General features: G+C 43.3%; 1 protein-coding gene, 1 long non-coding RNA gene and 2 other non-coding genes across 4 annotated transcripts in view; all 4 read right to left on the reverse strand.

Annotated features, from left to right (window-relative positions):
* Positions 1–334: 334 nt before the first annotated feature.
* Positions 335–2,874, reverse strand: LOC101477152 (uncharacterized). Its single transcript, XR_001167935.3, has 5 exons — positions 2,685–2,874; positions 1,115–1,252; positions 819–899; positions 573–612; positions 335–430 (listed from the first exon to the last, which is right to left on the reverse strand). It is a non-coding gene; the product is annotated as an uncharacterized LOC101477152 (long non-coding RNA).
* LOC111501058 (small nucleolar RNA SNORD60) lies at positions 693–781 on the reverse strand. Its single transcript, XR_002721363.1, has one exon. It is a non-coding gene; the product is annotated as a small nucleolar RNA SNORD60 (small nucleolar RNA).
* On the reverse strand, positions 977–1,065 carry LOC111501059 (small nucleolar RNA SNORD60). The gene has a single exon (XR_002721364.1). It is a non-coding gene; the product is annotated as a small nucleolar RNA SNORD60 (small nucleolar RNA).
* Positions 2,875–4,988: 2,114 nt separating the features above from the next.
* LOC101487807 (uncharacterized) overlaps positions 4,989–12,050 on the reverse strand; it is a 47,423-nt gene continuing 40,361 nt past the window's right edge. Inside the window, exons 20-22 of the mRNA XM_076884760.1 lie at positions 11,330–11,987; positions 9,228–9,849; positions 4,989–6,977 (exon numbers count right to left, since the gene is read on the reverse strand). Of these exons, the coding sequence (XP_076740875.1) occupies positions 6,881–6,977; positions 9,228–9,849; positions 11,330–11,987 (1,377 nt within the window). The 3' untranslated portion in view covers positions 4,989–6,880. The remainder of the gene's footprint in view (positions 6,978–9,227; positions 9,850–11,329; positions 11,988–12,050) is intronic.

A 12,050-nucleotide genomic window follows, 5' to 3' on the forward strand; every position in this document is an offset into this window, starting at 1 on the left:
AGCTGTGCTTTTAAATATCCAAAGACTGTCTAGTTAGTATGACTAGACTGCAGCTGTACCCACTTTGTTCTTTACTCTTAAGGTGGTGCACCTGTGGTATCAGTTTCTAAATCCTGCACCACCTAATAAAGTTTCATCTTATCTCATTCTCGAATTCACAAACTCATGGTGGATGAATTTGGCCTAAATCTTCATTTTTGGCTTTAATCAGGCATCAGAATTTCAATAGAATGACACCACCACAGAGACCATTCAGAAAACGAGAGTTTAACTTTTATTTGGCAAATTTGAAAAAGTATTTTTAAATAACTGCATAAAACAACATCCTCCTGTCGCATAAAACAACATCCTCCTGTCCCATAAAATCATCTTTGCTGGGTTTGTCCTGTGAGCAGCTTCCCCATCTGGTGACGACATCTGAATACCACACCTGAAAGACACAAATACACATTCATGTGAGTGACAGAAGGAGAAAAGCAAAACAAGCCATGAGCTGGAAGTTCACATACACGAGGTGTTGAGTTTTTCTCGTCACTGGCTCTCCCACATGCATTGCATATAAACAGACTTACCGTAAAGAAACTAGATCACCATCTGTCATCCTGAGTCGGGCTGTAAACAAGAGGAGCAGCTCAGTTATTATTCACATAAAGACATTCGTAGCATCACATGGTATTACAGGATTACTCCAGAAGCCTCAGAGAAAAGCTGGAATCAGGAGCTGAAGCTCAGCTCTCATAGTAGGTGTCAGAAAAGATTGTTTAGTTTGTCATCACAGGCTGAAAATGTTCGAGTACCAGCATCTTATACAGACTCACCTGATCTCAGACCAGCATGAAAGCCCATTTCTCAGGACCATGTGGCAAAATACAGCCTACTTCCAGTCACCTTCCTCTCACCTGGAAAACACAGTAGTTGTTTTTAAAGATGAAGGCAACGTGACAATTCATCATAAAAACATTTATCATAAATAACTGAGCCTCAGAGAAAAGCTGGAATCAGGAGCTGGAGTTCAGCTCTCATAGTAGGTGTCAGAAAAGTTTATTTAGTTTGTCGTCACAGGCTGGAACCGGTTCGTTTGTTAAGAGAAGAAGAAAGAAGAAAAAAGGCTCACCGGCTGTTTTCTTCTTGCTCTGCTTTCATCTCCAGGTGATCACATTGTTCTCCGACTGCATTCAGCCAGCCTTCAGTCTGCTAAACAGCCCTGTGCATTCTCCAGCCTCTGCACTGTCATCCAATCCCACCGTGAAGGCTGAAAAACCAGACATAAACACAATGATCTTAATCATGAGCAGAAGGCACTTCATGCGCTTTGGAAATTGATTACTGGAGCCTCAAATGACTTGCAAATCTTGCTTTGTTGTAGTAAAACAGGCTGAAAGGCACATTTGTAAAGGTCGCACAGCAGAAGGAGCTTTTTATTTTAACAGAGACAAATCCAAACGCCCCCCCAAAACCCTTCAACCAACCGCTACGAGTGTGTACAACCGAGACGATGTGTGTAGTAATTCAGAAACTGCGTCATGAGTTTGTCCAGCAGTGTTGCTCAGACTTTGAGGGTACTCACTGTCTGCAACATGTAGCATAAACTGTATATAAAAGGACACAGTCAGTGACACTTTGACTTTATGACACCTCAAGCAAAAGATTTCTGGCATTACCATTATTATTAATAATAATAAATTTTTAAACCAGACACTCCCAAATTTCCCCTTGTGGGACAATTAAAGGATTATTCTATTCTTATTCTTTGTAAATAGCACATCTGACTGTGAGACTCACAGGCCCATTATACTCGCCCTCATTTGCTAAAGTGTCGTCACATGCCACACTTTGGCATTGTGTCAGCTGGTTGGCACATCTCAATTTTTTTTAAGCCTCACATGAGAGCTACCGCCACTGTGTTGAAAATCTGAGTGTATGATCGTGTCACTGTTAATAATGAAATAAAACCCTTCTCTGCTTCCAGTGTTGATGTCTACACCCACAATGTAGCAGTGGCAACATTGCAGTGTGTACTCATACCCTTGGTGTTGGTGTAAATGCTACAGAGCTGTGGCGACATCACCATTTGAGCACCACATAACCAATGCAGCAAGCATAAAGGGGCCCAAGCAGGTCCACTGTAAAGCATATCCTGCTTCATCAGGTTTATTAGCAATGAAACAAATTATTCAGGAAAATGTTTGCTTCTTTCCTCTGACCTCAGTAATGTCATTTTTGCATAGATGTCTAGAAAGCTGTTTACCCCCTGCTGACAATTAGGCAAAAGTGCAGCTCTAAGGCATTAATAACGTTCAGGCGCCAATGTTATGTCCATCTTTTATATACAGTCTATGACATGTATCAGGCTAAACACACAGCTGACCATTCATACACAGAAAGAATGCATTAATTAAATGTGTAATGAGTGAATCAGGGAATCTTTTACTTTGCGCAGAATTGCTTAAAATATTTGTTGCAGAATTGAACAACAACTGGTTCCACAAAGACGTGAAAACCGTGACCCTTAAAGTAATTTTGAAGAATAGCTAAATGGATCCGTCATTTAACTAAAGTGTTGCTTAATCCAGTGAATGCACTTTAAAAATCGGAGCACAAGTTCTACTTTATCGCCACATGGTTGCACGTGCTTGCGATGTAAGTCGCTGTACACTTCCTCCACGTGCAGACCCAGTACTCACCTCGTTCACTCTTAACCGCCGTCCTTTGAAGTATTTAGCGAAGCAGACCAGATCGTTTCGGCCTTTTTTGCTTCCATGTTGTGTGTTTATAGTATATAGTCTTCAAAGGTCCATCGTCTGCTCGGGCTGAGAAGGAAAAGACCTGCATGCCCGCCTGAAGTCCCTCACATACCCTCTCAGGGTTAAAGCCCCTCCCCCGTGTCCTATCATTTCCGGGCTAACTGTTAGCTGCAGAGCTAGCTTAATTGTTTCTGCTGGGGGTGTCGTTTTTTTTTGTCCCTGTTTTTGTTTACTGGGTCTTCATTGATATGCGGGCATGAGAACAACGAGTTATTGTAAACTGTAATTAGAAACAAAGTTAACGCTGTCGGCATATTTCAGATGCGCAAGGTCCAAGGCATCATGGGACTTGTAGTTCATCGTGGTCAATGAACCCTTTCAAGCCTGAACCATTATAACTGCCATAAAATCCTTTTCTGACTTTCTTTCTTTTTTTTTAAATTGAGTGTTTATTGAAACTTCTGACTTTTTACAATCATTTGCTACATCTGGCATTTTTCTTTTTTTGGTAATTTATTAGGAATTTCAGGCAGGAAATTAAGAAAATTCAAGTATCACTAGTTAATAGTTTGTAAAAAAAAAAAAACTCTCTCTCTCTATATATATATATATATATAGACCTTTAACTCCCAGCAGGCATGATGACATAACAGGACAATGTGGATAAACTCAAAAAGTGCAACCACAGATAAACCCAGCCTGCATGTCAGCATCCTTTAATCAGTTGGGCCCCTGTACCTGTGTGCACATATCACATGTAGAAAGCCATGTTAACAACAAACACCTGTCTGAAAGTGTAAAATCTCACTGAGAATAATACTATTAATCATGTACTGGACTTTTCATTGGGTGAACAAAAGGTGTGGCTCCTCCTATGGTGCAGTGAAAAATCAGTGCTGCACAGGAATGTGCCTGGAATTTGTTTTTACACGATTTGAAGGTTATAAAAACTGGCCTGTCACCTTATTTGTAGTTTTACCTGTCAACAGCAATATACCATATGTAATTGTAGTTAACTGGCATAGCTAGATCTGCAGAATATAGAAACAATGTAGTAATAAGACTGGATATATAATATAATGTTGACTGCAGACTCACTTTGTTAGGTGCACCTGTTTAACTGCTTATCAATGCTGATATCTAATCAATGACAGTGCAGCAACTCAGTGCATTAGGCATTTAGACATGGTTAAGATGACCTGCTGAAGTTCAAACTGAGCATTGGAACAGAGAAAAAAAGCTGATTAAAGTGACATGGCTGTTGGTGCCAGACAGACAGCAGATATTTCAGTAACTGCTCATCTACTGGGATTTTCCCATACAGCCATTTCTAGAGGTTACAGAAAATGTTCTGAAAAAGAAAAAATATTCAGTGAGCAGCAGATCTCTGTGTAAAAATACCTTTTTGATGTCAGAGGTCAGAGTGTGTAATGAATGCTATGCAGAAGAGCATCTCTGAATGCACAACACCTCAAACGTGGAAGCAGATGGACAGCAGCAGCAGAAGACCTCACCGGTTGTCACTCCTATCAGCTAAGGAAAGGAAACTGAGGCTGCGATTCACCAAAACTGGTCAGGAACATTATGCAGGATGGGTCCATGAGTCCTCCATTAGACACTTCATTTCCTTCATCCTGGTGTTTTCTTCTGCTGCAGGTTGTAGGTTTTTTTTGTTTTGTTTTTTTTGCAGTTTCTGCATATTCGAAACCTGTCACACACATCTCCGGTAATTTCAAGCACTGTACAGCTCATTTAAGTTATAGACTCTGATTGAAAAACAAAGGCCAGGGCAACATTTCCTTAATATTAGCTGGCAAACAATCACCAACATTTCTAATGGGGGTAATCAACCCCTGTGTCCCCACTGAAATCCCCACATATGGCAAAGGCATTTTCTTTTTTCCACATTGCTTAAATTTCTGTGTCACACGTCAGTGAGTAGAAATAGCCAAAATACACATTACCTGTTCAGTTATATTTTATCGCTGTACGCTCGGGTTTGGGTAGGTAATAAATCTTGTTCTGCAATTTATAACAGTATTTTGCCTGAAAATTCAATGCATTCGGTCTTAAAAATGGAGATAGATTCACTTAGGTTTCTGATTCTTTTGGAGAGCATTCCAAAAGCAGCAAAATTATTACCAGAGGATTTTCCACTGACATGTTCTGCCATTGTGTGCGGGTGAAGTGACTCGGGCGTAATCAGGCCTGCTGTAGAAGGCGAGATGCAAAAGAACAACTGCGAAAGAGTAGCATCCGGTTTATTTATTTTTTTTACATTTATTCTCATCACAGCTGTACAGGAATGCATCGTCACAGCAGAAACACAACCTAAACCCAACCAACATGGCACAACAGCCGTCACAACACATCCAGAACTCGACCAGAAGCTCACCTCAATGCCTACAGCCATTATCGTTATTGTTATTATTAATAGTATTCACATAGATCCATCTGTCTCTCAAATATATCATCTTTGTTTTCAAAGAGCATAAAAATACAAGTGGACTCTTCATTGGGGGATGAACACTGGTGGTTGATCCACTGTCTGGCTAACACTGGGGGGGTTTGAGGGGGGGGGGGGCTCTGAGTGGGCCACTAAAAACCAGGGATTCAAGGAGGAGCGGAGCCAACTTATTACAGCTTACGGGGGGACTTACATGGGCTGGTTTTAAATGGGGTAGACAAGCTGACTAATTTTAGAGGTCGTATATAGAAGCTATTCAGACATCACAGACACAAAAGGGCTTGTAAGGAACCCAAAAAACCCCCAATAAATATGTTAAAGTATGGAACAAAAACCAAACAAACCAAAAAACTGAATATATGAAGAACACTACGAAGGCACAGAGAGATGTAGAGTTAACAAACCAGACACAGAGGGAGATTGTAAAAAAACAAAAAGTGGGGGAGACGAGATTCAAGGTGGGCCAATTAGAGGCAGTTTCACTAACCAACACTAGAGGGAGCCATAACAGCTCAAATACCCAGGTATACTATAAACTCTATGTATGTATACTGGATGTACTATATAAAGCATTGAAATATAGGTTTATCTTTTATAAACACTGTTCACTGCAGCAGGACAAAGGGATATACCGCATGAGTGTGCTTGTAAATATTTATATATATATATAATATATGTTCATGGGTGTGGTGTGTGTGTGTATGTGTGTGTGTGTGCAGATTAATTTTCAAGCAAACCTCCGCAGCTGGAGTTAACCGCCAACAAAGCTGAAGACTAGCAAGATGTAATAAGTGTGTGCATGTGTGTGTGCGTGCGAGTGTCTCAAAACTCATGGACACACATCTATATCATCTTTCTGATCATTACAACAACTACTGTACGAGAGGGAGGACACTGACGTGAGCATCAGCAGGGACTACACACGACGACGACAACGGCAACGGCAGCAACAACAACAACAACATGAACAGAGACGACACACAGGGAGTCAGGAAGTCCGGCTAACCATAATCCTCCACTGGAACAGAAGAGAAATAGAGGCTACGAGTTGACTGGAAAAATGCATCCTTTTGACGCTGCAGGAGCGAATCGGGCACAGAAAGCGGCCCGCCTCTCTCCCCGTGTGCTTTTATAAATCTTCTTGGACGTCTCATCAGTATCTACCTTGTCTATCTATGTATCTAGCTATCTAGCTATCTCCCTGCCAGATGGATAGTGTGCTTATTTTGCAAGCAATATGCTTATCTGCTGTCTCCCTGTCTGACTGAGTCAGCATGTCGGTCCAAGTCTGTAGAGATCAAAGGATGAGGAAAATGATTGTGCTTCTCATGGTTCACACAGCCATCTGAGGCCGGGTGGCAGCGGAGGCGGCGGCGGTGACATGCTGAGCTGCAGAGGTCAGAGGTTGTGTGGGAGCGGCCTCCTTGCACCAGGAGGCGTACTAGAGCTACTGCACCAGACAAAGAGGACCCCCCCCCCCCCCCACTCCCCTCGTCAGTACTGTACAAGGCTACATGAGAAAGCGCTCACGCACGCATGAGGGGGCGCACGCTCGAACACACACTCTCTGCGCCGGCACTGAGCCTCGGGAGAGTTTTCTTACACCTACGCATGATGAGGGGGGAGGCGAGGGAAAGGGCTTGTAGGAAAATGAGATGCGTGCAGCAGATCAGTCCAGCATCGCATCCAGTTGGTCTGCCAAGTCGTCAAACATGCTGCCAATGTCGTCCAAGATGGAGACTGTTGCTTTTTTTCCGGAGAGAGAGCTGGAAGTTGGGCGAGAATAAAAGAAGGGTTCGGTTAGTGCTGAGGCATACAGCAAAGAATCAGAGATGGAAAGTGGAGGGATTTGAGAGGATGCAAATATCTAACACTGATCGCACATTAGCTACTTTGAATGACCTTCTGTGACCTAAGTTGTCACCGGTGATGACCTCTAACCCCAGGCAATAAGAATATGTATATTTTGTTTGTTTGTTTTTGTTCAAATTTTAAGTTCAAGATAAAGTTTTGGCAGTCAGGGAACAAAGAAATAGATCATAGCAAAAGTTTTTCACATTTCTTTCAAAATACAGGGTTAAGGTCTTATTTCCACATATAAGGACTTAGACCAGCTAACATTCCAGCTCCTGAGTATAAATTCCGTGCGATGTTGGATTAAGTGGTTGTGCAAACTGTCTGCAGCATTTACCAGTGCTGCTTCTTGCATGCACCCTCACATAAAACCACGTGGAGATATATCCAGAGGTGTGAATGTGTGTGAAGCAGATTACTTCCTGTTGCATGCTGCATGTCAGACAGTCCTGACCTAATTCTCCCAAAACTGTCCAAAGTTCATGTGTTTAAGCTTGTTCTGTGTTGTGCTTATTCACTTGTGAATACAGGGCCGGTATTACCGATACCAGCATCAACACTAATGCTTTCAATTATACATAATACTTTTAACTTAGAGTAGTGTGTCATGATTCATGAGGTGAGTCATCATCAGTTTGCAAATTCTGAACACACTTTGCTGATCACTAATTTAACGATTTAAATGAGCTATAGGCTATAAATAAAACAGACCTGACAGTCAACACAAAAAGGTTGAGACATTTTTCAAAGTGCATGTCTGAGGAATATTTTTCATTTCCCCCAAAATAATTTATTTAACACAGTTCACTGAGCTACATACTTAACTTAGAGGATAGAAGCAAAGTATCTTACCCTGATAGTATTGATCCAATACCAATACCAGTGTCGGATCGATACTACTACGCCCACCTCTAGTTGAAGCAGCTAAAGATGCCAGAGGAGTCATTTGGATAGTTTCAGCTGGTAATATTTGATTTTTTTCCACCCAGCAAGTTTGTTTTCCTTCTAATTGTTTGTCTCCATGAATTCCAAAACCCATTTGGCTACTTAGCTATTCGATGCCCTGTTATATCTAACAGCAACCTTCTAGCTTTGTTGTCCTGTCATTATTGATAGTGGTGCAGTCGGCAATTCTTGGATTCACGACGCCTCCCCGAGTGGACTCGCAGCGTGTAATCCCCTTGCACTGTTTTTGGTCTTCTTCCTGACAGCCTCACTGCTTTGCTGTTCACTTTCCTTACAGTGAATCACAGAGCTGTTTTTAAAACAAAGGGAATGTTTACCACGGCCGCTGCTTTGCATTTAAATCATTGCGATCAAAACGCGGCACGGCTTTGTTTGTGAAGCAGCCGCAGGAAATGCAATTTCATCGTCCGTTTGCGTGCGCGACAAACATACCCATACGCACAAGCAAACCCTGGCTGGGTCCAGATTTTTGAATTCCTCCACTCCACTGAGTTGATCAACTGAGGGGGAATGAGTTGATGATATTAAACAAAAACAAATTTGGATCGCTGTTTTAAAGCAACTCATTGGATTAGAATAAAAGTGCTGCTTTATATCCTTCTCCTTCTTTGCCCTTTCAGCTGCACTGGAATAACTGCTGATAGCTAATGGGGAAAAACATATATCCCCTTCCTGTTTTGGTTTTCACAGGAGATCAAACAAAACTTCAAACCCATAGATCAGGGCTGTCAAATGTAAGGTTTGACAATCTGAGCATCTTACCAGAAGATTTTCTGTTTTTTTACACATTTATCATGCAAAAAGCTGCTGAAGTTTCACTTCTTTTTCCTGTATCAAGATATGTCAGGGATTAAATATCTTTAACCTGGCAGAAAAGGGAGTTTCACTGGTTGGGCCCACTTAAGATCAATGGCTACATCCATGTTTTGTACTGTCTATACTCAAACCAGGAGTGTGTGTATATTTCTCACAATCTTGAGCTTGATGTCAACACGAGCCTCGGGAGTCCTTTCTGTACAGCACTAGCACTTCCATTACACTGAAGCCTGTAATAAGCTGTCTCAATTTGCAGCTCTACACCGCGTCAAGTTATTTATGATCTAATCCCTTTGTCATTAGGTTTGGTGCCAACATGCAGTCCCGATGAATATAAATCTCCTTTCAGTGGGAAAATGAGATTTGCTTCTAGTACTCACTCATTTTGTGTGTCCTCCTCTTTGATCTGATGCTCCACAGCCTCCAGAGCTGCAGCCAAAGAGGCGCTGGTCTCCTCCAGCCGATGCTGAACCTCTCCCTCCTGCTCTCCTTCCCCTGCTCGACTCTCCACACTGTCGCTCTTTGAGGACTTCCTCTCCAGCTCCTTCAAAGCCCCGTCCTCGGCTCTGCTTCTCTCCTCTTCCTGCTCTTTGTGCCTCCTGTGCTCTCGCTCTCTCCTCCTTTCCTCTTCATCTCGCCTCCTATCCTCTTCCTCCTCCACTTCCCGCAAGCCCAACAGGTCGATGGAGAGACCGGTGATCGAGGAGCGTGGCGGTTTGACGGGGTGCGGTGAGGGAGTGGACGGACTCTGGGCTGGAGAAGGGGAAGTGAGAGGGAGCCCGGGTGAGAGGCAGGGAGCGGAGGGGGTGTCGGGGGCTGGAAGAGGGGCGGCAGAGAGCGGAGAGGAGGGTTTGGGGGCCGGGGTGGGGCTGGCTGCAGCCGGGCTGGTAGCGGCGGGGCTCGGGCTCATGGTTGCTGAAGCTACTATTGCTTTGCCAGGTTTAGGTGCTGTCGGAGGCCCACGCGGCTTCGGGGACACGGGGGGAGGGACACGCTTCGACTCTGCTCAGAGAGAATCACAAAGAACGACGTCATTTTTCTCACATAGATGATATCTATTTCTCTGAAGAATCAAAACAAAGAGACTGCTGTTATCGATTATTGATTTTTTAAAAATGTTTTAGTCTTTGAGCACCTTTGTTTCCTGGCATAGTTTACTTGCCTGGTTTTGAATTTACAGAGCAACAGAAACATTTCAGTTTTTAATACTGAATGACTTAATGAGGTTTTGACCCGTGTGTGACTAAAAAGCGTCAGCTAATCGAGTGGCAGCAAATCATGTCCTGAAATGCTCAGCACGACCTGCTCAACTTCAAACTGAGCAGAAAAGAGAAAGAAAGAAGATTTAAGTGGCTTTTGATGTGGGATGTTTGTTTGTTGGTGCTTGTCGGGCAGGTCTGATGACTTCAGAAGCTGCTGGGATTTTCCCCACACAACCATCTCTATGGTTTAAGGGAAAATATCTAGCCAGCTGCAGTTCTCAAGGTGAAAAAGCTTTGTTGATGTCACAGGTGGGAGGAGAATGGCCAGAGTGCTCTGAGTTGACAGGAAGTCAACAGTAACTCAAATAACCACTGGAGTGTAAAAGAGCACTTCTGAACACAGCGAGGGATAACAACTGTAAACGCTTATGGAGCCACCGCATGTGATGAATTCTAACTCTTTTACTAATCACTGATTTCATGCAGAGTACAAGGCTACACATAAAGCAGGATGTCTTTGGATTAAATGACATTAATTTAAAAACAATGTTTGTCATGAATATGAACAGATGTTAATGATATTTAAATTAAGGTAACACGGAAAATAATATAATAGGACCTTTTATATTTGCTGTACTCAACTATGCAATGTGTGTTATAAGCCAAGTTAATTAATATTAACTATATTTTATTAAACATGTGGGTAGTGAGCTGTATGTGTCTGAGTTTAGAAGAGAAGAAAAATGGTCCCATCCGTTTTTTTGGTTCTTCCTGTGAAATGGGAGTTTTTCTTCCCTACTCTCGCCAAATGTTTGCTCATAGGGGGTCGTCTGATTGTTGGGATTTTTCTGTTGGATTGTAGAGTCTTTAACATATAATACAAAGCTCCTTGAGGCGACTGTTTTTGTGATTTGACCTTGACTTTCATTGTTAGTGCCCAAGGTCAAAAGGTTTCACGAAACCATATCCAGTATTATATAATATGAAAGGCCATTGAGGGAGCGATACAATGCACTTTTTGTTTGTTCAATACGAAACCGTACGTCATCAACATAAGATGACGCCATAACAGGCTGATGTCAGCATGTTGTAATAAAACATCATAAAACATCAAAGGTTTTATGGGGGGAGTTGCGTGTTCTTCTTTTCTGTCTCTGTTTCCACTTTCTCCACCAAATAAAGGCAGAAATTAATAAATATTTAAACGCCCTAAGTATAGGATTTTGATTTTCTGACACAGAAGTTAAATTCAGTGACCATGTGTTGTGTGTGTGTCTCACCGGGGCTCTGGGCCAGCTCAGCAGTGTCAGGCCCGGGTATGGGGACCCTACGAGTCGGAGTCGGGGGGTCAGCTTGCGGCTTCTTCAGGGTGACAGTGGATGGTTTGGGTGAAACTGGTGGCTTCAGAGACTTCCTAGCTTCCATCCACTCACAGCTCTCCTTGTTGGTCTCCGTCCTCTCGGAGATCTCAGACACCGGCCTCCGCCTCAGGATCACGCCGCCGTTCTGCTGCGGCTCGCTTTCAATTTTACGGCAGCTATCTATTTGACTGATAGGAGAATCTGATTGGTTATTGCTTTGAATGAGATGCTCCGTGTGCTCAGTCGTGCGTGGCCTCCTGCGTATGGTGTCAGAGCCAGTAGTCGTGGTAACAACCGTGGTAGACACAGATGCAGGAGCTTCAGAGTCCGCGGCCACAGGACGCGGCTTCCTCCGGAGCGTCGCTGTGCCGTCTGTGATCTCTGATGCTGAGGTGAGCACGGTGGAGCGGGGCCGAGGCTCGGGGCGTCGCGGGACCGGTTGCTGAGGTAATTGGTCAGACTGATCTCCAGGGAGGCCTTCGGGTCCACTGATGGTCCTGCGGCGATTTAAAACATCATCTTCTTCAGATCCGAGACCTCCTGCGCCTGCCTGGCGACGAAGAAGCGGCGGACTCACCTGTAGATCACATCACTGTTAGACATGTAGCCCAAAAAACTCATACATTTGACTCTCACAGTC

This window comes from Maylandia zebra, linkage group LG6 (genome assembly GCF_041146795.1).
Source record: "Maylandia zebra isolate NMK-2024a linkage group LG6, Mzebra_GT3a, whole genome shotgun sequence".
Taxonomy (NCBI): Eukaryota; Metazoa; Chordata; class Actinopteri; order Cichliformes; family Cichlidae; genus Maylandia; species Maylandia zebra.